Raw genomic sequence first — 25,696 nt, forward strand, 5'->3', positions numbered from 1 at the left:
CTTTGTTGATGGTTAATGGGGAGGAGAATAACAAGCAATGAATGCCATCAAATCAGGATTCAGCTGTTCTTGAACTATACAGATTGTATGAAATCTTTCTAGACTCTGGCAGCGACAAAGGCTGCTATTAAAGTAAATGTGTCTAGGTAGCAATGTAAAGTAGCATTTCACTAAGTGCTGGGAGGAACTCTAGTTGTTGAAACAGAATGAAATGGATTTTCTTGCCCACATGTCTCTGCTTCTTCTGAACAGCCATTTTTTTTTTAAAGGAAGGAATGTGACCTTAATAGCATAAAGAATCCAGCAATCACTAAGGTTTAGGAGCAAAGACTGAGGGTCGAGGATTCACTAGGTGAATCTGGAAACGGACTCACAGAGTCAAAAAATGGGTGAAAAAGATCTAATGGAAGACCTGCTTCATTATGTATCTGCCCATCAACTAAGGTGGTGGGGAAACCCCCTGGAGCAGTGTTCCTCAACCTTGGTGGCTTTAAGCTGTGTGGACTTCAACTCCCAGAATTCCCCAACCAGCATGGCTGGCTGGGTAATTCTGGGAGTTGAAGTCCACATAGCTTAAAGCAGCCAAGGTTGAGGAACACTGCTCTGGAGAATACTGCAACTACTTGGGATTTGCTATGCCATGACCTCAAGGAGGTCATTTTGATACAAGGGTCATGGCTGTAGAATTTCTTCCCTTTAGAAATATAGAAAAAATAGCTCTTTGCTAAAATGGTGTGCTTTTGTGTTTCTGTCTAGTCAATTATTGTTCTGCCTTCATAGACTTTTACAATAATAACATTTTTTACTATTTGAGTTAAGTGAAATCTGTATTTTAACTGAATTGTGCCTTTACTTTGAGATTCCTTAAAGTGAAAGTGTGAAATATGAATATTATAAATAATAGGCTGAAACAGTGCTTCAGATTTAAAGGCAAAAAAAGAAAAGAAAAAAAGATTGAGCATGTGCACAGCTGTAGACATTGTTCCTGTCTGCAGCCCTGTCTCTTCCCCAGACTGTGCTGCACAGTCTGAATAATAAACAAATAGTAATTATTTTATTGGTAGCCTTAAACTATGGTAAAACTGGAAAATGTGAAGAAAAGAGCAACCCAAGGGATTTAACTATCACTGCATATTAGGTGACTAATGAAAAGATACATGATGTTCCCAATGGTTTACAAGAGAACCCAGAACTGAATGACCCTTTTCATTCCTTCACCTTTCATCCATTATGCTGCATCTTGATAGCCGAGATCCAAAACTGCTGTTATGTGCTGTTTTACTCCATGTAAAACGATCTTGTGACTTATTGGAATGTTTAGTTATTTGTCTATGTAAATTACAACTTGCTGCGGCTGTTATGTTCCGTCAAGTCACAACTGACTCCTGGTGACCCCATGGCTAAAAGCTGTCCAAGCTGAATGTTGTTGCTGGGCGCAGTTCTCGCAGGTGCATTCCTGTGGCTTCCTTCTCCCTGTTTCATGCACTCTCAGCCTCTTTTCCTTCCATCCAACTTGCCCAGCATTATCGTCTTTTCCATTGGTGCATTAGCTTTCAGGATGTGTCCAAAGTACAGTCGTTTTTGCTTTGGTTTCCCGATCCTTGCTTTCAATGAGCCATCTTGCTTGATTCCTCTAGCATTGAAGATTTGGCTTTCTTGGCTACCTAAGAAATGCAAAGCAGCTTTCTCCATAGTTCAAAAGGAGCCAATATTTTTTATCTTGGTGTTACACGAAGTCTATCTCTCACATCCATGTGTCATATCAGGGAAGATAATTAAGCTGGCCATACTAACTGTTGTGGTAATTGAAATATCACGGTCTATCCACCTAATATTAGCTATATGGACCCTATGCCAGGACTGATTCTGCCTGCAAACAGGAAGATGAGGTTGGACTTTACAGGTGGTCTTTACTTGCCATATCACGAAGCCATCTGTAGAGTTCTGTGGGATTTTATAGAGCTGTGCCCTCCCCTGCAGATAACCACATCCTGTTGACATTCCTGCTCACGGCCTGTGGCTGCTTATGCATCAGAATCTGTTCTGCTTATCTGCAGGCTGTCTCATCATCCATCATCTGTGGATGTACCGTTTCCTTGAGCTAAGGCATGGGGAAAATGTCATCTACAGATATGCATTCTGTATGAATTAGACTTTTCTTCCTTTTTTTCTTGAAGCAGCCAGTTTGGTGTAGTGGTTAACACATCAGGCTAGAAACCAGGAGACTGTGAGTTCTAGTTCTGCCTTAGGCCCAAAGCCAGCTAGGTGACCTTGGGCCAGTAACTCTCTCAGCCCTAGGAAGAAGGAGACAAGAACAAACCACTTCCAAAATCTTGCCAAGAAAGCTGCAGGGACTCGTCCAGGAAATTGCCTAGAGTCAACTCGAGTTGCCTGACTCGAAGACCCCCCTCCCCACATACAAAATAAGTGGATGGCCCAAGGCTGGTTATCTGATGAAACAGCAAGGAAGATTCCCACCCCACTTGTGGTGGAACAACCGAATTTGCCAGCATTTTCCAAATGCTTGTACTTTCAATGAAGATGCAATCACATATAAAATTATTACACAAAACTAGCCTTGCTGAAATCAGAGGCATTTTCTTCTGAGTTGGTATGTGAAGGATTAAGCTGTAGATCAAACTGATATTCATGACTTTGAAAGAATTCCATCTTTTCAACATCAGGTGCTGATTTCTGAGATTTAAAAATATGTGTCATATTATATGAAAAGGCTACTTCATAGTGTTTGGATTTAGATGTATTTCTAGAATGGAGTATTTGCTGACTTTCCTCATAGAAGAAACATCAAAATAATTATACATCTGTATATATTGTAACATGTTAGGACACAGAGTATCTTACAAATGCAAAGATGATAGTTAACTAAAAATTCAAGAAGTGTATTGGTAAATCTTTCGGAGATTTAATTAACCCTAGAATAATTAGTGGCTACTTTCATAATCACTTATGTACATTTGAAGTAACAATTGCTTTGGAAAGAAAGTTGGTTATTAATGTCTTTGGCTTCTATTGTAAAGATACTATTTTAAATAAAACATCATTTGCCAGTTTAGATTCCTCACTCTTTTTCTTTTTTGGCTATAAATCAATGAAATTATTTCTCTAGGAGTGCTTGAGGGATAATTTTGAGAATGTCATGGTGTTCTTACAAGATGACCAACACAGTGAGCCTTGCCCATTAATAAAATGGCTTCCATAGTGGCCTGTCAGTCACAAAGTAACTGACAACCTTTGGTTAGATTGCTTCTTGCCATCTTCTCTGTCCCCCACCTCAAGCTGTGGTAGATGGGTACCACAGATTAAGTGTGGGATTGCAGCAATTCACTCTTCTGTTGAGTGGGACAGAGACGCTGGCTGGCACCAAGTGAGGTCTCTGTGGGCACTCAGAGGGTTATTGCCTGATGATTGCAGTCCCCATAATCTGAAGGATTAAATTAGTTTGCCTGGGAATAATTGCCACTGGATTCAATGTGATTATTTTCTGGTAGGTTTTGAGAATGTTAGAGTACATTTAGAGAAAATATGCCCACCTTTTGCTTCTACATACTGTCACAGATCTTTTAAAACTAAAGTTCTACCTTAGAATATAATCAATACATACTTACATAAACTCTTTTATGAAATTTCCCATTAAACCAGCAATATGTTTTAAAGGGTATAATTAGCCAAAGGCGGCATATCGATTTACAAAGGTGGCAGTTGATTAGTTAGTTATTTATTCTATAAAGGCAAATAATGACAGAATATATTCAGCAACTCACAATGAAAATCATAATGAAGTTCAAATATCTAGTTATGAAATGGTTTTCTAATTAATGCTGGGACGACAGCTAGCTGACATTTATTTTAAACCATAACATTTAATCAAGAAGACAACAGTGATTCCAGAGGTTAACAGTTCACATTTTAGCCACATGGTGGTGCCTTGATCATAATAAACACAGTAAAATATTTTCAACAGTTCTTAAAGGAGTTATGACATTTTAATTACATTTTATTAAAATGTTTTTTGTTTTCTCTTGTATTCAAGAAGGCAGCATGGAAAATCTGTCTAGCTTACTAAGTTTAAACTACGTCTCCTAACGTTTAAAAATGTCTGTGAAACACAGGGAGAGAGGATCATGGGTACTTGGTTTCAATGTGAAAAAGACTTCTTTGAAGCAGCCTCAAACTGTCATGGAAAATTTAGAGCACAAATAAGTCAGACAGGGCCTGTCCTACTATTAGACAATGGGAGGCAGTTGTCTCAGGTGGGAGATGCTGGAGAAGGCAGCGTTGTCAGCATTCTAGCTCTTCTTTCTAAACCACTGGTTGTTCCCCTCTGTTGAGCAGTGAATGACACAAAACTTGTTCCAAGCCCTTTAATTTGTTTGCAGCCTTAGGTGCAGTGAAGGACGATATCCTATCACCAGTGCTGAAGATCCAACTGCTAGTAAGTCCAACGCCTGCATGCAGAAGGGGAAGAGGGAGCCATCTTGTGCTGAGGCTCCTGCAACAAAATATTTCATGATAGTCTTGAAGTATCCCAAGAACTCCATCCTGATGCTACTCTGATCAGTGCCACTGAATGACTGGACCCCACAATGAAACTATCTGCAAACATATATTACAAGTCATTGATTCCTATGCTCCCTTTTCCTCAGAGATTTCCTTCAGAAGTGAGTTCCATGCACTGCAACTTAATAATCTTATTTATTTATTTGATTTATATAGCCACCCATCTCACATAAGTGGCTCTGGGCAGTTTACAATAAAATGGATAAAAACAATAAAATAGATAACATAAAATGAAAAATATAGCAGCCAAGCTTCATAAATAAATATTATAAATAAAGGCAAGTGAGGAAAAATGACACAAAACATGTATTTATTTATTCAATTTGTATCCCACTGCAATTCAGCAACTCTCAGCAGCTTGATCATGATGATTACGTGCCATCAAGCCGTTGTTGACTCTCAGCGACCACACAGACAGATTTTCTCTATGTATTGTCGAAAGCTTTCACAGCCGGAATACGATGGCTGGTGTGGGTCTTCCGGGCTGTGTGGCCGTGTTCTGGAAGTTTTGTTTCCTAATGTTTCACCAGCATCTGTGACCGGCATCTTCAGAGAGCAGGAGCACAGACAGGAGCAGTTCTCTCTGTGCCCCTGCTCTCTGAAGAGAACTGCTCCTGTCTGTGCTCCTGCTCTCTGAAGATGCCGGTCACAGATGCTGGCGAAATGTTAGGAAACAAAACTTCCAGAACATGGCCACACAGCCCGGAAGACCCACACCAGCCATAGATTTTCTCTATGATGATCTGTCCCTAACCTGTCCCTTCAGCTCTTAGTGCTACGGTATTATCACTACTGTAACTGAGTCTATCCACCTTGCTGCGGGTTAAAGCATCCACAGTAACTCTTAAAAACCATTTAAAATGAAGAATTACAAAAACCAAATAATCAAATAATGTAAAACAAAAGGCAAAAATGGCCAAGATTAACTAACATTAACTAGAATGCTCTGTGGAACAGCTAGGTTTTCAGGACCTTCCTGAATGCCATCACGGAGGGGGCTGGCCTGATCTCCCCTGGGGGCTGTTCCACGGAACTGGTGCTGCCCTTGAAATGCAGCAGATCCTGGCTTCAGCTCCCTTCACTTCCCAGAAGTGAGGAACTAAGTGTAGTTTCTCCCTGGAAGATCTGGTAGCTCAGATTGATCCTGGCTGGAGTAAGTGGTCCTGCAGGTCCTCAACTATTTAACATACTAGAGAGAATCTGTTGTACAAATATAAAAAAATGATAATATATGAATAATTTGCTTACTGCCCTCTTCAGGGCAAAAACTACACAAAAATAAAATTTTAAACCTTACACTGAATACTTGTGCTCTTAAATTAACAGGGCAGACTTGGACAGGAGAGACCCAGATTTAAACTTCCATCAACCACAGGCCTCATTGGATGATTTAAGTCAGTCACTTTCTTTCAGCCCAATCTACCTCATAGGATTGTTATTGGAGAATGAGAGGAAACCACTTGAACTCCAAAGGAAATGTGAGATATTAATGTGGGATATATAAGAGGCACTGTGCTTGTGAAGTTACAGTGGTATTTCCTCCGCTGCCTATTTCCTCAGAAATTGCTGGAAGCCTTGATAGGCGCTGCTCATCTTGAAGAACTGAGAGAGATACTGTTCTGAACTCTTGGGATAAGATGCATTTTAATCAACATGGTTGCTCTCAATGAACTAAGCAGAGTCAGACCTGATTAAGACTTGTATAAAAGACATTTGGGAGGCCCCAGAACTGCTGGCTAAGCTGGAAACAAAACAGAAGCATCCCAGAGGAAAGTAGTGGCAAGCCACTTCCATGCTATTATCAAGACAACTTCCTGGACATGTTCATGAAGTCACCAAGGGTTGAACTTGTTGGAGAGACTTTATGGCAGAGAAAGCAGAACATCAGCAGGTTGTTCAAAGGTGCTCGCCAGCTCACCAGATTTCAATTTTTTGAACTTTTGGTCATCTGACAAAAAGGGAGAAACAACTGAAGCTCCAATGATAGTTTACCACTTTTTAATCTTCCTGTAATATTGTAGCTTCCATGAATGTCTTTGAAAGCAAAAATACAATTTTAATAGGCCTGCTAACCTATGGGAAAATTTTAGATGTTCACTTGCCTTACTTTGCTTGCCGTGAAGAAAAAAAGACTGCTTTTCAGAGTACTTTATTCATGGCAGATTTTTGCTGGATTTTGTATCTGATTCAGATTTTTAATTTTTAGTGAATTATCTCACCCTTTTTTCATTTTCTGTTATTTAACTCAACACAGATTTAAGCATGTTTTATATATGGCCTAATCTGGAAGAAAATCCACTGGGAATAGAAGGTTGCTTTGTTTTTACTTTTTTCCTTAAGAAAAAAGATTTGTCATAGATAAGGCTTACTCAGATGAATCTATTCTGAAGGATCTCATACAATTTATCTTTTCAGACCTGGGATCCACTTTTAGTCCAAATATACCTTTTGTCTATTAGGGTTCTAACAGTGCTAGTGTATGTGGCAACCATATAAAGTTGTGATCCATAATGGATTCTGGCTCACTTGCAGATTAATTGTCTAGACCAGGGGTTCTTAATCTTTTGTGCCATGGACCCCTTTGAGAATCTGGTGAAACCTACAGACTCCCTTCTCAGAAAAAAAATTATTTACATAACTAGAAATTGTATTACAAAGGAAATCAATGAGCCTCAAATAGAGTTATCAAAATATTAAAAAAATAGAACCCTAACCCTGGTTTAGGCAGTGTTTGTCAACTGGGCGCCATCCAGATGTATAGTGGTTGCATTTCCCAGAGTTCCCATGGCCACTGGAATTTTGGGAATTGCTATCTAGTACCTGGAAAATATCAGGTTGGGGAAGGTTGGCCAGTGGAATATCAGATTTTTACCTGTAAGTATAACATAATAGGGTGCTTTAGGCAAAAAAGCAAAAGTTTGAAACTGAACCAGAATCCTTTGTGAATGCAATCTAATTCTTTTTATGCTTGAGATATTTTGCTGGTGTCATTTCTACTCAGACTGTCCCTCTTGCTTGGTAGAAGAGTTTATTTGCTCTAATGACCAAAGGGGAATTCTACTAGATGAAGTCAAAGGTCTAGCCACAGAGCAAAGCAGAGACTTTGAGAAGATCACAAGTAGGGCATAAGGTCAACAATGCACATGATCCAGCCTCTCACTGAAGCCACTTTGGGAATGACTCACATACACATTCTCTTTCTCCTTAAACTGAAAGGTCACATAAATTTAGCATGCCAGCATGCCGTTCACCAGCTCATGGAAAATTACATGCTTAGATTTGCCTTCTTCCGCATTTATTGAACAAATCTTCAGGAGCCTGGTATAGCAACTATGGCTTCTTCTTTCCCCCAGATCCTTACAACACAACAATGAGATAGGTTAGGCTGGTGTTGTCCAAACTTGGCCACTTTAAGATGAGTGGACTTCAACTCCCAGAATTCCCCAGCCAGCCATGCTGGCTGGGGAATTCTGGGAGTTGAAGTCCACTCATCTTAAAGTGGCCAAGTTTGGACAACACTGGGTTAAGCGGAGAGGTAGTGATTTGTCCACTGCCGCTGCCCAGTTTCAGGGACTGAGATTTTTGAACCTGGGTCAGCACCATCACAACCATTTCTATCACATAGGTGTGTCCCAAATCTGAACGACAGTAGGATAGATGGTGATATAAACCAGGCCTATTTATCAGTCAAGCTCCCACCATTGCAGTCAGGGGCTGGCATGTTTGAAGCTTACCTGGGGAAATATCCCTTTGAATTCTGTTCCAAGTAAACATACCTACAGAATGGGGCAGCATTTAACGGACTCAGGGCGATCCCAAAGCAAGTTAGGCAGGGATGGAGCCGGTTAGTACTGGGATGGCGGTCCATCAAGACATCCCGGAGTTGTAAAAAGTCCGGTAGAAAAGCCACGTGAAACCACTCGGTAAATGTGCGCGTGCCGTTTTGCTCCGGAATCTTTGGGTTTTTTCAGTGGCGCTTACAGCACCCCCAAAGGCTTGTCGAGCGGGCGCTACGTACTTGGGCAAACTCGAGGAGGCACAAACACGTCTCCAGCCCTGACCCCAAAGCATCCCCGAGCAAGAGCCCTGCCCCTCCGCCCCCGCCGAAGCAAAGACTCTTCTGTCGCTCATCCGGCAGAGCGCGAGCACTCAAGGGACCCTTCCCTCTTTCTCGTTTTCCTCCCCGATTCCAGCCCGGAGACTTTCACAATCCAGGAAGTTAGTCCGTCGGGCGGAGAGACTGGGGCCGGGTTATAGGTTGCAGAGAAAAGAAAGAGAAAGTAAAGGGGAGGTCAGTAAGGCAGGCGTGCGGTTCGCTCCTCGCTTCTTAGCAGCCATGGCCCACGCAAACCAACCGACCCGGTGAGAACCTTTTAGCCTTCCGCTTCCTTGGCAGGACCCCCAAAGCTCTAAGTATTTCGGTGACGCTCCGCAACTAGGGAAAAGGGGGGAGCTGAGCTGCCCGCGGATTATAAACCTCCGCGCCTCGGAGAACGTCAGCTCGCCTCTTTCTGCAGACTGGGAACGCGCTCTAACGAAGCCGCACCCAGTCTCCAGCTAAGGACTGAGCCTAGCTGGGTTTGCTGGTAGAAACCACGGTTTATCCAACGAATCTGATTTTCCAGGTTCTCATGGCACATGGAGCCGTAAGCCGATCACAGGGACTCGGTTCGCACAGCACGGTCGGTTGCTAAGTGGGTCGGTTCAGAAAACTGAACTGTGGTTTTCTTCTCAAAAGAAAACCCCTGTTGCCTTTGACATAGTAAACAGAGTATTTGCAGCAGCTCTGGGGACCACAAAACCGAACCTTCTTTTGAAGGTGCTCCAGCTTCTTCATTAAGAACATCAGACCTGACACTGAATCATGAGGCTGTCCATTTAATCTGGCATACATAGTGGGCTCAGGCTTTGCTCATAGTTTATTTAATCATAGTTTATTGCATAAACCACAATTATCTGAGTTCACACAACATGGTAAGCCATAACCTCTGGTTTACAAACTGCAGTGGCTGGGTTCATCCATATGCAATAACTAGCCACATTATGGCTGCATTCACATGATACACTAAGACACTGGTTTATTTGTGTAAGATGTTGTGTACCTATTGTGATTTATAAGCAGTCCTTTAGGAATTAGAGTTGTGATGGTCAGCCTGTGGACTCAGGGTTGCAAGAGGTGCCTGGGTTTATTTTTTGGGGGCTCTCAGAAACTCCTTTGACCATGAGTGCTGAAAGTTTATAGCATTTTTTTTTTTTGGCAGTTTTGAGTTGGGGGCACACATAAAATCTGTAATTTATCAAAAAATTCTAGACCAAGCCAGTTTGTGGCCCTCAGCCTTTGAAAAATGTAAGTGTGCCCTGGGGCCACCAAAAGATTGTCCACCCCTGCAGTAAACTGTGGTTAGGCCATGCTTGACTCTGGATCTTGTGTCAACACAGTCATAGCCCCTGAGTGATGTTAGCTTTCCCATTAGCATAATGGTCACCCTTTGTCAGGGTTCCTCTTCATTTCAAATTAACCACAAGTCCTGGAAAAATTAGAAATCTACTGCTTTGGGACAAGAAAAACAAATGGTCACAGGAATTTAGCCTCATTTAGGGCAAATCATATGTGGACAGCAGAAATGCAGACAGCTATTAGATAGCCACAAAGAGAGTTTTCATTATCTCTCTTCTGCCATCTGGTACTGTAGTCTTCCTGTTTTATTAGACCTAGCTTGGTTATATTTGAATTATTAAATGGCTACGTTTTCCTCAGTGTTAAATATTGGGTGCTTGAGAACTTACAAAATCATTGAAAAGGGTAGGCACTTGTCCTCAGTTTCTATCTATGAAAGTTCACCCTTGTAGTACAATGGTAAACAGGTTGGATTTGGACCAGGGAAATCTGGCTTTGTGTCCCCACTTAACCCTGGAGCTGGCTGGGAGACTTTGGACAAATTAGTCTTTTTCAGCCCAGCCTACCTGATAGGATTGTTTGAGGATCAAATGGATGGGGCTTTCAAGAGAAAAGAAAAGATAGAAATAAACTAAATAAATAATTGTGTTATTTTACAGCATCTTCTCTTTCTTTCTCTTCCTATAGCAACGTATCAGCTCATAAGTATTATGGAAGTATTGATCAGATGCCTGCTCAAGAGACATTTGGTAGGAGAATTAAGCATCACTGACAGCAAGTATCCTAAAGATTGCAAGTGAACCCTGCGACACAATAAAATTAGGCTTTATTATCATAAACCCTCCCTGAGATACGTTAAATGTAATCAGATAAAAAACAATTGTGACTGCATCAGTTGATCTAATTTACTCCTTTAACATTGCAACCCTACTGGGTTTCATGGGACTTCTGTGTGCTGTCTGGTGTCCATGAGAACTGTTGGAGCAGATCTCAAGCTGGCCTAACTGCATCCGCCTCACTTCTAGAGATGTGCTAGAAGAGCTTTGGATCTGAAGCTAAAAAGTGGCTTCAGTACATGCTGTACTGGTCAACATCTCCTTAAAGAAGCTGGGTCTTTTCCTGGCCTTGCATGGCAGCTGTGCAGTCCTCAGGAAGATACGTTTGTCTTCAGGAAGCTCTTCGTTTATTCAAACATGTCTTGTCCCTGAGAGCACATTGTTACCATGCAAGGCCGGAGAATACACGGCATCTTTAAGGAGATGCCCACAGTTATGGCATACCCCACTTCTCGGCTTCAGATCCAAAGCCCTGCAAATCCCTACTTGTCAATTACTAGTGACAGGAAATTGCAGTATCTTCCCAGGAAACAGCTGGAGTTGGCAAGCTGTGGTTCTCACCATAACCAATGACCTGAATGCCGTAGAGAGTGAAACAAATTCTAGGGTTTTTTTTCCTAAGGAACAACCACCTTTCTTTCATTTCAGTATAATAACACTGCAGGAGTTTCTTTTTTCATCCCCAAATTACTTTGGACACAGATGTATTTACCCCCAATAGGAAAATCATGTCTTATAATACAGGTATTTTTTTTCCCTTAAAATTATTTCTTAAAGCCCAAGATTTCCCTCCACTTCCCCCCTCCCTCCAATTTTTGACAGGATTTATCTTTTTACTACAAAATGTAAATTGTTACATCCTGATTTGTTTTTTGTTTTATTTTGATTTGTTTTGCTTAAGGAGATTTCAAAGCTTATTTAAACATAGTTTTTTTCTTCTTCTTCTAAGATTGAAGAACTCCAGGCGCAAGGTTTTTGCTCTTTCTCCTCCTGATCCACTTCTTAATGTTACCCTGTGAATCCTAGGTTGGCACATTCTATCCACAGATACCAGTGTGTTCTCTGGCATCAGCAAAGTTTTCCCCTCACTGTTGCCTCCCCAGCCTCCTTGATCCTCCTCCATCCAAACGGACATGGAGAAAGACCTATAGTAGGTGGTGGCTATTTTTACCAGTCCCAAATGCAGAGCTAGGGACACAAAAACAGCAGTCGTGTGCCGTAGGACTATCTGATCTGGAATTCGAGGATCCAGGCAACCAGGAGATGGGAAAAAGATGTAGAAAACCATGACTTTTTTGTGCCTTGTGGTTGTCGTGATTTTTGCACTGTAGATCTGGTAGCTTACTGCTGTAGATAAGAGCTGAACGGTATTTATTCAAAAGTGAAACCTGCTTTGGTGAAGTAACAGTAACTGGCTTCTACTGGCCCCCCATTGGTAAGCTCATTGGGAGGGTGGAGAGGGGAACAACTAATCGGATATAAGATCACAGGCACACAACAGAGCACTTGGCAGGGAGAGCAAGAACAGCTTTGGAAAGCCTGGGAGATATCAGACAACTGAGAGACAGGTAAGCTGGATTTGGGGGAGAGGAAGCCTACAAAAAGACCCCACAAAGCACTGTCTTTTAGGGGAGAGGAATCCTGTGGGAGAGACCCTTAAAAAAATGGGGCTGTAGATTTTAAGACTGATTGTGTTCTTACAGTACTTTGAGCCAGAAAGTAGCATGTTTTAGACTAGTGCAGGCTCAGCCTGTGTGGTTGGTGTTGGGCATCCTTCCAGACAATGCTTGCAGGATCCTCCCACACCCCAGCCACGTTTCTCTGGTAGAGTGCGAGCCTGACTGGACTCCTGCTTGTTGCTTGACCAGAAGCAGAACTGGGATTGTGCCCCCTTTCCCAGAAGCAGACAAAAGGATGCTCTTCCACTGCCTTCAGTAGGTGTGAGAAAGTTGCAGCCTTGTCCAAATTCATTCTGGAGAAAAATGTTACTTGTTGCAATGAATTTTTCCTCCATGCCATTCCCACGTATGATTGCAGTCTATTTTGCTGTAAACTGGAAACTAGAGTGTTCAGAGGGGAGGGGAGATTTGCAAAGTGGATTGTCTGAATCTGCTGGAGGATGAAGGGGGGAAGAGGTTTTGCTGCGGGTGGGTGTGAGAGAGTGCCAAGACTGGCAGCCACAATTCCCTGCCCGCTTCTCTGTTGCTGCTCACATCTCTTCTACAGCCTAAATCTTGCTGATTCCTCCCACTCTTCTTTGCCATATCTGGGGCTCAGCAAGACCAAACGAGTAACAGGGCTGGACTGTTTCAGGCACTTGCATGTCTGTTGGTGTCATTTCCTGGAATAGAAAAGGAAGTGAAATCTACAGAATTGAGAAACATTCCTTTCTTAGTTTCTCCTTTATGCTAATGAGACCAGCAGGAAAGAAGGTCATCCTTCTGGTCCACAGTTCAGACAGGCCTTGGTGGGTTAGTTGCTCGCAGCTTCATATCTTCCAGACTGGTATCTGTTTGCTTCCCCTGTGATGTTTTTCCTTCCTCTTCCCTTTCTCCTCCTTTCCACTGTTCTTCCATTTCTCTCCCCTCTGTTTTTTTCTTCACAATCCCCAGCTCTTGGGTTTTGTTTTTTTTTAAAAAACATTGACCCAGGAATATAAAAATCAGGTAGTACCTTTCTGACTAAAACATTTTTAATAAAAGCTTTTGGGAGCTGCGTGCATCTGATGGAAGGAACTGCAGCTCATGAAAGCTGTTGTCTTTTAATAAAACTCTTAGTTGGAAAAGGTACTACTAGGCTCCTTCTGATTTCGGGTACTGTAGACTGATGTGGTTCCCCTCCTACAACGGCTACAAGAATATAAGGAATATTTCTCTCTCAGTGCACAGCACACAAGTAGAGATTTTTGTAGCATGCTGGGATAGGACGCTTTGAATTCCACTTTTAGTTTACATTCTTTGTTATCAGCATACCACACTTCTTTAAAAACTTGGCTTGTCTCAGTGAAGCCACAACTGATATTAAAGCTGTATACTTCACTTAAGCTCCTTCCCAATGTTAATAAAATAAAATTAAAATTGATCAGGTGGTGCTCACATACATGCAGGCTTCTGCATCGCCATCTCACCGGAAGTCCCAATTAATCTAATTCTTGTAGCACGCTATAAAGATGGTTTGTTCCCTTACAGAGGTTTTTAGTTGGCCTTTAATTTCTCACCTAGTGACTTCTTGGCTTGTAATAGTGAGTACTTGGGGGATTATTATGAACAATCCCCATGGCAGCCAGTTTTTTGTTCCTCTGAATTCAAAACATGCCCACCAGCCAAAAAAGATTTCCAGTCCCTATCAGACTTACTCAGAAATAAGTTCCATTGAGTTCAGTCAGCCTTCCTCTGGAACAAGTTCAGAAAGCTGCTGTACAAGAATAATTCAGGATCAGCTTTCTCAGAAAGAAGAAATCTTCTTCACAAATGCATGCATGCTTACTCACGGAGAGTTCTGGCTATTAAAAAAAATAATAAAAGCATCAAAATAACGAAACTTATTCTTTCTGTGAACTGGCTAAATTCTGTTTTCAGAACGCAGTCCTATGCAAAAGCAAGTAGCCTCCCTATTAATAATAAAATTACTTTCTGTTGTACCAAAAGAACCAGGTTGCAGCATGACTTACAACACTAGGAGTAGTATAAAGTGGCTGGCTTTCATAACCTTCCCTTTTTGGCTTTTAATCACAGATGACTTTCGTTTCTTGCTTGACATTCGTTTTCCTAAATTGAGGCTCAGTAACAGCCTTGAGCAGTGCAGCAAAGCCTTGCGCAATATATTGAGAGTTTTAGAATATAAAAAGCCAAATAGGACATTCTTCATCAGGAGTGGATTAAAACTAGAGCTCTGCAAAATAATTGGTCACATTCCATTCTGATTGTCTCTGTCTCTCTGGGACGTGCTGACCCGTTCTGAGCAACTTCGTCTCTCGTGTGGAAGAACAAGCTTCCTGGCTGCTCTGATTGAACTGTCAGCCTGTCATACACCTGCTTTGGCTCAGATGTACCACCCGGAACAAGTCCAAACAGACTTTCTAAAATGCAGGTGAATCACAGTGAGCTGCAAGCATTGATTTAGCAGGCACTTTTGGCTATTACTTGCTGCTGTTCACCTTGGTCCTCAGTGGACACTGATTAACCATAAATGTTATTTTTGATTACATTGAGGTTTATTATTATTATTTATATTTATTGAGGATTTTACACAGAGTAAAAGACAAATCTAAAGAACAAGATTGAAAAGAAAGAAAAAAGAGGAAATAAAGAGGTGCAAGAAAAGAAAAAAGAAAAAAAACCCCTAAAGTTATGAAATACAATGACTTCCGACATTCTCTTCAACAGATATTAATAAACCTATCATCTCCCCTCCCTCTAACTCTTCCAGAAGTCCCTTCAACCCCTTATTTAATTCTCATCTGTTTCAATCATTAAATCCATAAATCATCATTTCACTTTTTTCTTCTTTTAGCAAATAGTCTATAAAAGATTTCCAGTCTTTTTAAAAAGCACTTGTTGTTTTCTGCCTGACCAGACAGGTCAGTTCTGCCATTTCCGCTAGTTCTGACATTTTTACGATCCATTACTCCATTATAGGAATTTCAATAGTCTTCCATCTTTGTGCATAGAATAATCTTGCTGCCGTTACTTTTCATTACATTGAAGCAGTTTGGGGACCACTTTAAACTAGCTAAAGGCCATGGAAGAGAGCCAGTTTGGTGTAGTGGTTTAAGGAACCAGGCTAGAAATCAGGAGACTGTTAAGTTTTAGATATGGAAGCCAGCTGGCTAACTTTGGGCCCGTCACTGTCTCTCAGCTCTAGGAAGAAGGAGGCAACGGCAAACCACTTCTAAAAATGTTGCCAAGAAAACTACAAGGACTAATTCAGGTAGTCACCAGGAGTCAAGACTGACTTGAAAGCATGCATGTGCACACACACACACACAAAATCCCCAGAAAGCCATGCCTGTGCTGCTGACAACAGAACCGTGGTTACTCTTTCCTTCCTAATCAGCATTGGTGGAAACTTCTTCCGACCATTCTTCTGCCTTTTTCAGGCCACAGAACCCGTTGGTTAAAAAAATAATAATCCCAGAATTCCAATCCACAAAATGGCAGCTGTGGCATTTTTTCACAGCAGATTCCCACCCCCACCCCTTTCCACTTGCTATGGATGCTCCTGGCTGCAGTCAAGTGAAGGTTTTTTTGGGTTTTTTTGTTTGTTTTTTTGCCCTTTGTCTAGGGTTCCATAGAGCACAGTTTGGAAAACCCTACCTTAAAGAGAAAAAGAACATGGAGTGCAAAGAATGAAAGTGGAGAATCAGGGAAAGTGTGCAGAGCAGCAGGAACCCTTGCACTCTGCACTAAGGAAATTGTTTGCCAGCTGGGGAAAGTCCTGTTGCTGCCTGAGGAGACTTCAGCTAATGGATAGGCCGAGGCCAGTGGACCCTGCAGCCTGGCTGCTTCTGGTTGATGCCCAGGAGAAGTATGCCTACTATGGCATTCGGAAAGTAATCTGTGTCCTCTGATCTGGGTGTAAATTCTTTTAAAGCAGGAGTTATGCTTGTGTTTGTGTGGGGTTGACACTGATTATTTATTTATTTGTGCCTTTGAGTCAGTTTTTGACTCCTGGCGACTGGCTGGACAAGTCCCTGCAATTTTATTGGCAAGATTTCAGAAGTGTTTTGCCCTTGCCTCCTTCCTAGGGCTGAGAGAGAGTGACTGGCCCAAGGTCACCCAGCTGGCTTTGTGCCTAAGGCAGGACTAGAACTCACGATCTCCTGGTTTCTAGCCTGATGCCTTAACCAGAACACCAAGCTGGCTCTTGATCTTATATGATTTACACCAAATTCTAAGAAATATCGGATGATTAATAATTAGCCTATAGTCATCAAGATAAGGATTGGTTATCTTTGGAAGAGGGGAAGTCTGCTTCTCTGGGGAAGAGGGATCACTTCACATAGGCGTTAGCTTACCAAAGGCCTGGATACCCTGCCGATTACCTCTTCAAGTCATTGTAACAGTGTTAATGACTCTTCTTGTTTCCTAAACTTAGGAAAGTCTAAATGAATTTATTATCTTTATCCTTGAGTAAATCAACATCAGCAAAGGACACCTGACATGCATTTCAAAGCTTCCTTTAGACACAGGGAGGAAGTTATATAGTAAGGAATGTGGGCCTTGCTATTGTTATGGTTTCCTACTTGCTTGGCAGTTTGACGTGGCTTGTGTATGAGGTGAGAAGAGACGCCGCAGACCAGCAGTTTTATACGGGTTTTCCAGCTATCGTAGCCTTCCAGGTTCTATGCAGTTCACAAACCTTATGGGGCTTAGCCTCTAATTACTACAGTAAGCAGCACGGGACTCACAGTTAATATACTGTAGGTCATTAAAAAGACTTAAGAGAAATGTTTTATTTTAATGTTTAAGGTTCTGGAGTTAAATTGCCATCCTGCTGATCTAAGATAATAAATTAGTTGTTTTTATTGCATATATAAAATCTTACTTTTGAATTCTAGGATAAATAGATGCCTTATCATCCCGCTTTTTTACACTCAGTACACAATGACAATATATCTTTATTATCCTTTAAAGAGTGGGAGAAAATAGACTTAACGTTCTATCCGTAAGCAGGGTGACCTGCTAAAGTATAAGTAATCCAAGTTTATCTATTTGTATCTTATTTACTTTTTCTCTAAAAAGCTCTTTGTATCATTCACTTCCCACTGAATTCTCATAATACCCCTTGGGGTAAGTTAGGTTGAAAGATGATTAACAGAGTTTATTCCATTGGATTTTATGGCACAGAGAAGTATGAAATTGTATTTCTCCATCTATTACACTGCATTGACAGATGATATAAACTGAGTAATAATATAACCCTTTAAGTTATATAAATAGTTATCAAGAATGTTCTTCGATCTGAGTCTCAGGATAAGTGGGCTATATATTTAAATGAAAATCTGGCTTCTTGTGCAGTTGGTTTATACACACATTATGAAATATAAATATCATGTCGAACAGGCCCTGTTATTTTTATGCACTCTGAATTGTAGAGTAGATGAAACTGGCTTTATGCCAATTTCTGCTTTCGGTATTAGCGGTTTCAAGATCACTAGCTGTAATTTGATCTGGAGTTGATTGCACTTCAGGAAGAGCAAGCATAGCCCCAGCAGTGTTTTTCAAACTTGCCAACTCTGAGATGTGTGGACTTCAACTCCAGAATTCCCCAGCCTTCTGGGGAATTCTGGGAGTTGAAGTCCACATATCTTAAAGTTGCCAAGTTTGAAAAACTGGCCTACAGGGAGCAATTTTTTAGGTATGGTAGGCTCCCTCCATCTTTCTGCCCTACTGGGCATAATCCCCAGGCCAGTGGTGATTTAATGTCTGGTGTGTTATGGCTGAGAGTTTGAAAACAGCCACTCCCCCCATTTTTGGGGAGCTTAAGGGACAAAATTGGTACCTTAAGCTTTCAGAGATTTTGTCCATTTTTCCTCTTAAAAGCCCTGAAAATGGAAAAAGTAACTCAGTGTCTGGGGTTCTCAGGATTTCTGAAGGGTACAAAGGGTACCTTAAGCTTCTGTAAAAATATTCTTCCAAATGAAATGATACATCTGAAACGTTGGGCTGTGGTCTCTCTGGGAATTTGAGGGCTGCAAATGGGGTTCTAAGGAAGCTGCCTGTGGCCCACGGGTGATAGATTGCCCACCTCTGCCTTAAAGTTTTCCAAAGACAAGGTCTGTACTGAGATGCATGGATGTGGTGGTTGTACCAAGTGACCATCTTTCTTGGGAGAAATACATGTTAGACTTTTCTTCCAATGTATGCATCATGGGACTCATGAAATAAAGAGAATATATTAGATCATGCTGGCTGGGGAATTCTGGGAGTGGAAGTCCACACGTCTTCAAGTTGCCAAGGTTGACAAACACTGTATTAGATATTGTGTTTCATATGGTTTGTTAAATGCTTATATGCTGACAGTATTAATGTTTGTTTGTTGCATGTTGCAGGTGTCATCTCTCCTGATATGATAGCTGAAGTACCTTCTGCTCCTCCTGCCTTTGATGTAAACAGTGTGTCTGGCTATGAAGGCACAACAATTGGGGACAATGGCAAGTATAGTGTAGAAGTGATGCAAATGTTGACATTTACACTATAATATACTGGTCGCTAACATGTTACAAGGGTCCTGTGTTGATTTTGTGGCAATTAAATTTTGTGGGAATTAAATTTGCCACTTTTTTTTGAATTACTGTATTTACCTGAAAGGAAGATTCTCTGTCTCTCTCTCTCTCTCTCCCCACCCCCCACCCCAATAATTACATTGCAAATGAGAGATTAACTTACATTACTGTGGTAATAGAGGCAGATGGTGTAGAAAAGGAATGAATGGGTTGGATGTGGAAACACTCCATTGCAAATAATGACAGTGAATGGCTGGAACAGAGACAGGAGAGACTGCTCCCATTGCTTTGAGGGAAACAAGGATAAGCTTGCTCACCCTGTCCTGCTCTTACCGCCATGCAGGTGAACAGAGTGAAAGTCTACAATGGAAAGCCGCCCAGGTTTTGGACATTCTTCAGAGGGTGAGGACTCCAAAATCAGTCACACACAGAACTTACATGGACTTAGAGGCATTCCCTTGCAGATTTTCACCCCTAACATGGAAGGCAACAAGAGATGGGTCCTGTTAGTATAGGACTAGAATCCTAAGGATACTTACCTACTAGAGTGGGTGGGAGTGGGACTTACAACAGAGGAGAAGTGGATAGGTTTCCTCTTTTGCAAACAGAAGGAAAAAGTAGAGCTTTTTTCCACTACTCAAATGATCCCAAGCCCAGTTTCTACCAACACCTGTTGCTTGTACTTGTTTCAGTCTATAAAGCAGTGTTTTGCAACCTTGGCAACTTTAAGATGTATGGACTTCAACTCCCAGAATTCCCCAGCCAGCATGCTATAAGGAAACAGATTGTACCAAGTACTGCAGACAGATGCATCCTGAGCATAACAGGATATTTACCTGGGAGTAAGAACCTTGAACTTGGAATGACTAATTACAGAATAAGCATACATAAATTCAAGCTGACTGAGCTCAGCTTTCTGAAAGCATGCACTCTCTGTATGTGTCTGTGGATAGTTTGTGTGAGAGAATGGTTTGTGTATGTACATGAAATAGTGAATAAATTAGTTCTGCCAATGAGGTGCCTGATTTTACAGGCAATTACATTTCAATCAGTAGTTATTAATAGTTATTTGCAAAACAGTTCAAGCTGGAACAATCCAACTCCAAAACGTCCTGTTTCCCCCACCCCCAGAATAAGCCAAACTCAGCTTTCTAGGTTTGCATATATCTGGAAGTGGATTGTCTTGAATCAGAAGGATATTCTCATTTCACACATCTTTGATTGCTAAATCAGCTAATATTAAATAAGTGTTTCATCCTGACGTAGCCTTTTTTTTTTTTTGAAGTGTAGCCATTATTCAGTGAGTATGTTCTCCCAGGCATGGGGTTTGGGAGGTTAGGTAAGCCTGTGAGTTATTGTTATTAGTGTTGATAGTCCTGGCCACCATGTTTTATTTATTTTTATTTTTTGCTCTGTAATTTTATTTATTATTATATTGATGTTTTTATTTCTGTTCACCACCCAGAGTTGCTTGTGTAAGATGGACAGAGGTATAAATTGAATAAATAAGTATATATACGAGTGTATCCCTTGCACGCATTTGTGGATGGAGGGGGAAATGTCAGCTGGAAGTGGCAATCCTAGTTTATAAGATTAGGGAGCCGAAAAGAGTTTGTATGTATGTGCGTGGTTTTTTTGTAAGGTTGTGCTCAATTCAGGGTTGTTTGCCTTATGGTTAAATATGATATGTGTTATTCTGAATAAAAATTTTTTGATTAAAGGTCCTTTACACAGCTGTATCACTGATAAGGCCAGTGAAAATTGCTTTGTATGGAGGGAGGGATGTTTATTATATTATATTATATTATTTTATTTTATTTTATTTTATTTTATTTTATTTTATTTTATTTTATTTTATTTTATTTTATATTATATTATATTATATAAATGATTTATAGAGCTGCCTATCTCACAACACTGATTTTGGTGATGTACAAAGGTTAAAACCACCACCACAACATGTAACCCGTGACACCCTGGTGAAAAGAGCAACCCCCAGTCAAAAAGCCACATCACCAGCAGAGCAGGCCTAACCTCATGGCCCAAATGCCTGGGAGAATATAAATAAAGATAAGCTGCAGTGTGATGGTCAGCATTCCAGAAGGATGAAGCCCTTGGCAGTGACTCCTTCCCATCATAATACTGAGCCAGACTTCTCCATCCTGGCCCCAGATATTTTGGGATTGCAACTTCCAGACTGGCTGGGGAATGTTGGGAGTTATAGTCCCAACATGATTAGAGGGTGCCAAGTTGAGGAATGTTATCGTAAGCCATAGTTTAGTGTGAAGAGCCTCTGCTTCATGTACTCCTGTTCTTTCCTCTGGCATGGACCAAAGTAGGAGATAAAATTTCTGTTTTGCTCTAGTCATTCAGAGTTTCATCTGAATTCCAAAGGATCTTAACTTTAGTTAGTTGAATCAGTTTGCACAAGCTGCACCCCAATAGAAAGGAAAATGAAAGCTTCTGAAAGGTTAGAGGAAGGGGAGGACACGAAGTGGGGGTTCACTGCAGTTTAGTTTCATAAAAGGAGCCATGCAACATCGTTTTCCTGCCTACCTAATTCTCCCTTCCCCCTTTTTAAAGGAGTTGCCATATGATGGCAACTGAGGGATACTGCAAGCTGATGAAACTGCCTGGAATTTCCACTGTTACTAAGAGTATTGAAGGGGAAAAACCAGCTTCATTCTCCTTCAACCACAGACCACTGGCAGCTGTTTAACTAGCAACCTCTTTTCTCATCCTTATTTTCTTCTTTTACAGCAGGGAAATTTTTCCCTCCTCCATCTGACTTGCTTCCCTATCAGGGGGGTGAGCCGTTGCCAGCTCAGACAAACTGGAAGTAAGATGGCTACTGTTCTTTTAAATCTTCTAATAATCCATTTTTGTTTTTCCTTTGCCACAAACTGTTATACTCTGCTTATCTGGGGGAAGAGAAAGTGAAAGTGCATAGTGAAGTAGATCAGGCAGGAGATAAGAGCTGCTTGTTTATTACAAAACATGGTTTTCTAAAGTGGCAGATCTTACGTCCTACTGCAGGGTAAGCAGCTGGTGCCCTAGGGTGACTTTCTCAGCACCCAGTAGGCTTTTGACTCACATGGCTTTAATTTGCTTATTTTCAGCATCAACATTCTTTCCCCAAGGCTTTGTTAGAATATAAAAATGATGGGTGGTTGCAGTTCAGTGCTTTGTTGGGAAATATGCCCTTCTGGCCAGAAGGAGAAAAAATATGAAAACCCAAAGTCACTGGGAGAGGTGATGAGAATCCTAAGTCAACAGCAGCCTCACCATTTTGTCATCGGATAAATGAGGCTTTGTAACTGAGTGTGCCCACCGGTGTGCTGCCGTTTTGTGGGAGAATCCATAGACACTCTAAAAATTCTGAATGTGCCCAGCAGCCCAAAAGATAGCGTGTCCCTGTCCTAGAGGACTATGGTTTATACTTATTGTCCGGATTGCTTTGCTTTCCACAGTATTCCTGCTATTTCAGAAGATGAAGCCAAAGAAGCTTTTATCCAATATGCTACACGCAAGTGCTGCTACAGCAAAGCTCCAGCCAGGGAGATGGTGTTTCAGGATCTCCTAGCACTCAATGCCTTCAGAGTAAGCAGAATACAGTGTTTGCAAGTGTGTGTATGCAACAGACTTGAGTTATGTATTGCATTTGGACTATGAGCTGCATGAGGGCCTTGATTAGAAACATGGGTCACAAGCTTAAATAATTAATAAGCAATATGTTCTCTTCTAGCTCTCAGAAAGACATTATGGAGCATGCATTAAAGTAATTGATCATGCAATTTATATATTATATGAGAGAGAGAGAGATAATAAGATAATATCTTAGTATATCTATATATAATATATATATTCCAAAATCATTCTTACTGAACTCAGATTTATTTTCAGATGATATAAGATTATCAACTAAAATTATTTGTGTAAATCACATGAACTTTATAGATGCCCAAATTATCTCTCCACATGAGCTTGTAAACTCAGAAGAGGTGTAATTACGGGGAAATTTTGCTGAGATGGATGATATTTAGTAGTAGAAGAGTGCACATGTATAAAGTAACAACTTCAGCCCCAACTTTTTTTCAACAAGAGGATTTCAGCAAATATGTGCCAGGAAAGATCTATTCCTAAAGCTTTGAAGACCTAGTGCCAATTGCTTGATCTCCAATAAGGCAGTTTGATCTGTTCATTAAACTGCGAACCAAAAAGGCCCCATGTTGTTCTTGATTTTGGTACATACAGTTTTCCTGCAAGTACTTGCATTGTGCTCTGTTAATCTGAAGATGTTCAGAAAGATTTATAGCTTACTGGATTCTTTAGGAATATAAGGGAATTCACACTGAATATTTAAAAGTAATAATGTCAGCAGTTCATACAAAACAATATCCAGTTTCAGGATAAAATAGCTTAAGAAATAACATGTAGAAACCATGGCAAGTATATAGTTTTCCCTGTTTCAAGGTGCCACAGTATAGCGTAGTCTCCCTGGAGTGAATCCAACAGAAGAAGAAGAATTAAATTAGGAGCTAAAGCAGAGCAGATTCTTTTTCAAGTTACTACCCACATTACTGAGGACAGCATGGCATATGGGTGTCCAAGGAGGGTTACAATACTTGAGTATATTCACCTGGGAGATAGCAATTGATGGGACGCTTCTTTCTCCACAAATTCATTCAGTGGCCTTAGACAAGGCCACAATTAAACTTTCATCTTCTGATCTGTAACCAAAGTTGTCTGTGAGGGATTGTGGGGGGTGGGGGGAGTAGGCAGGTGACAAAACATACATTGTAATGCAAACACTGTGTCACATTGCACTTTTTTGTCATTTTGGCATCATGGAGAGAAATGGACACCTGTCTGTAAAGCTGGGAGAATAATACTGACTTACTGTAGTGATAACTGTAAAGAAAATTGGAGGCATGGGGAGAAAGTACTGTGTTTTGACTATTCAGCAGTGCATCAGTGTTAAGTGGACTATCACTATTTTGTTCAGATATGGTTTGTGTTTCTTCTCTGGTGTGCGGCTTTTTTCCTTTTTTTCCCCTTGTTGCTTTCCTTACCTTTTTACCTTTTTTTTAGTAAAGTATCAGTGGTGGAATTAAAACCTTTCAACCCAGAAATAAGTGATTGGAAAGGGAATAGAAACTGGCAGCTTGATAATTCACTGTAACTCTACCTGTGGGAACACAAGAAGATGCATGAGATGCCCAGTTGGGCTGAGAAAGTCATCTGTTACTCAGTGTCTTATGTACAGAGTGTTCCTCAGTTGTATATGCTTAAGAGACATGAAGGAAAGAGAAACAAAAACTTCACAAAAGCAGTTAACTCGCCGGCTTTTGTAACCCTTAGTATAATTTTGGATAAATTAAATTTGTGATTTTGTAATACAGGACATAATTTACATTTTGTTGAATCTGATTGGTGGGCTGAATTAAAATCAGTGGATATGGGCCACATTCACCCTAAATAGTAATAGTAAAAACAGCAACAATAAGCCCTAATCCTATAGACAGTCCTTCATTGTTGGCAGCTTGGGGGCCATAATTTATACTTTCTTGTGTTAAAATGGCAAATCTGGAAGCTTGGCATTCAGACAAATCAGTTACCAATAGACGCATTGAGATAAACTCTGTTTACATACTATGTAAAAGATACAATCAAAAATCCAGGAAGGAAACAAACAGCCTAAAACACGTCCCTTCCAGCAATCAAGCTCAGATAAGCAGGAAACAGTACCAGGCAAACAATCAAGGAGGAAACAATCAAGGAGAAAACAATCAAGGAGGAAACAATACTCTAGCTGGCAGGGCAAGCTTCTTTCTGTCTATCAATCAATCAATCAATCAATCAATCAATCAATCAATCTTATATGGCCGTCCATCTCACAAGAAGTGACTATATAAACAAACAGCAAACTCCACCCTCCCTTCCCACTGATGATATTACCTAGCCTTGTAATGAAGTGTCTGCAAGCTCACAGAGCTCCAAGAAGCCAACATCATCAGTATCTCGGTATCCTGGTTTTGTGAACCAAGTGGAATAAAGCTTTAGTTAACTCAGAATCTTAAACTGGCAGTTTTGATCATTATGATAAGCTGTTGCTTTATTATATATAAAGATAATGGTCTTTTCTGCACTCCATGGCTGCCTTCTTAGAGATTTCTGTTAATCCGCTACTTCTTTGAGACTAAACTCTAGTTGTTTTTATTTACTGAAAATTATTTTTTAGTATCACTTGGAGACTTTCACTGAATCAAGGTCTTCATCATGGAAAACAAAACCATACAGAGGTAAGTAGAATTTTGAGTTTGTTGCTCCAGTATACTGTAGACTTGTCTTGAAATTTGTCTCCCTTCTGGTAGTAATTGGGGAAGTCATGAGGATGGCAGTGGATTATATTAAGCTTCTTGTGGGATTCAGATTCCATGCTGGAGACATCTTGCTTCTCTTATCATTACTTTTCATTGTGTCTTGTCATATTTAATTTTGTTCTAAAATTCAGACCTGTGTATACATTCTTTTTTGAGTGGAAGCAGTGTGGAGGGTAGAGACATACTGCATCTGATAAGTATGTATGTGAGGATAACTTCTCTATTCTTGGAGTCTTCTATATACCTGGGCTCTGTGTTTGATTCAGTACAATGA

General features: G+C 40.8%; 1 protein-coding gene across 4 annotated transcripts in view; it reads left to right on the top strand.

The window, feature by feature from the left end:
• The first annotated feature begins 8,820 nt into the window (after positions 1 to 8,820).
• The window catches only part of LOC103055245 (protein SSUH2 homolog), a 36,503-nt gene continuing 19,627 nt past the window's right edge, over positions 8,821 to 25,696 (top strand). The window contains exons 1-6 of one of the 4 annotated variants that reach the window (XM_088134313.1): positions 8,821 to 8,940; positions 10,664 to 10,725; positions 18,866 to 18,967; positions 21,800 to 21,878; positions 22,510 to 22,639; positions 25,281 to 25,341. In XM_088134313.1, the coding sequence (XP_087990439.1) occupies positions 8,915 to 8,940; positions 10,664 to 10,725; positions 18,866 to 18,967; positions 21,800 to 21,878; positions 22,510 to 22,639; positions 25,281 to 25,341 (460 nt within the window). In that variant the 5' untranslated portion in view covers positions 8,821 to 8,914. The other 3 variants (XM_088134314.1, XM_088134315.1, XM_088134316.1) reach the window with 3 other exon arrangements.

Source organism: Python bivittatus, unplaced genomic scaffold (genome assembly GCF_059951505.1).
Source record: "Python bivittatus isolate LINGU-HERP-01145 unplaced genomic scaffold, Pbiv_v1 ctg000080_np1212, whole genome shotgun sequence".
NCBI classification, from domain to species: domain Eukaryota; kingdom Metazoa; phylum Chordata; class Lepidosauria; order Squamata; family Pythonidae; genus Python; species Python bivittatus.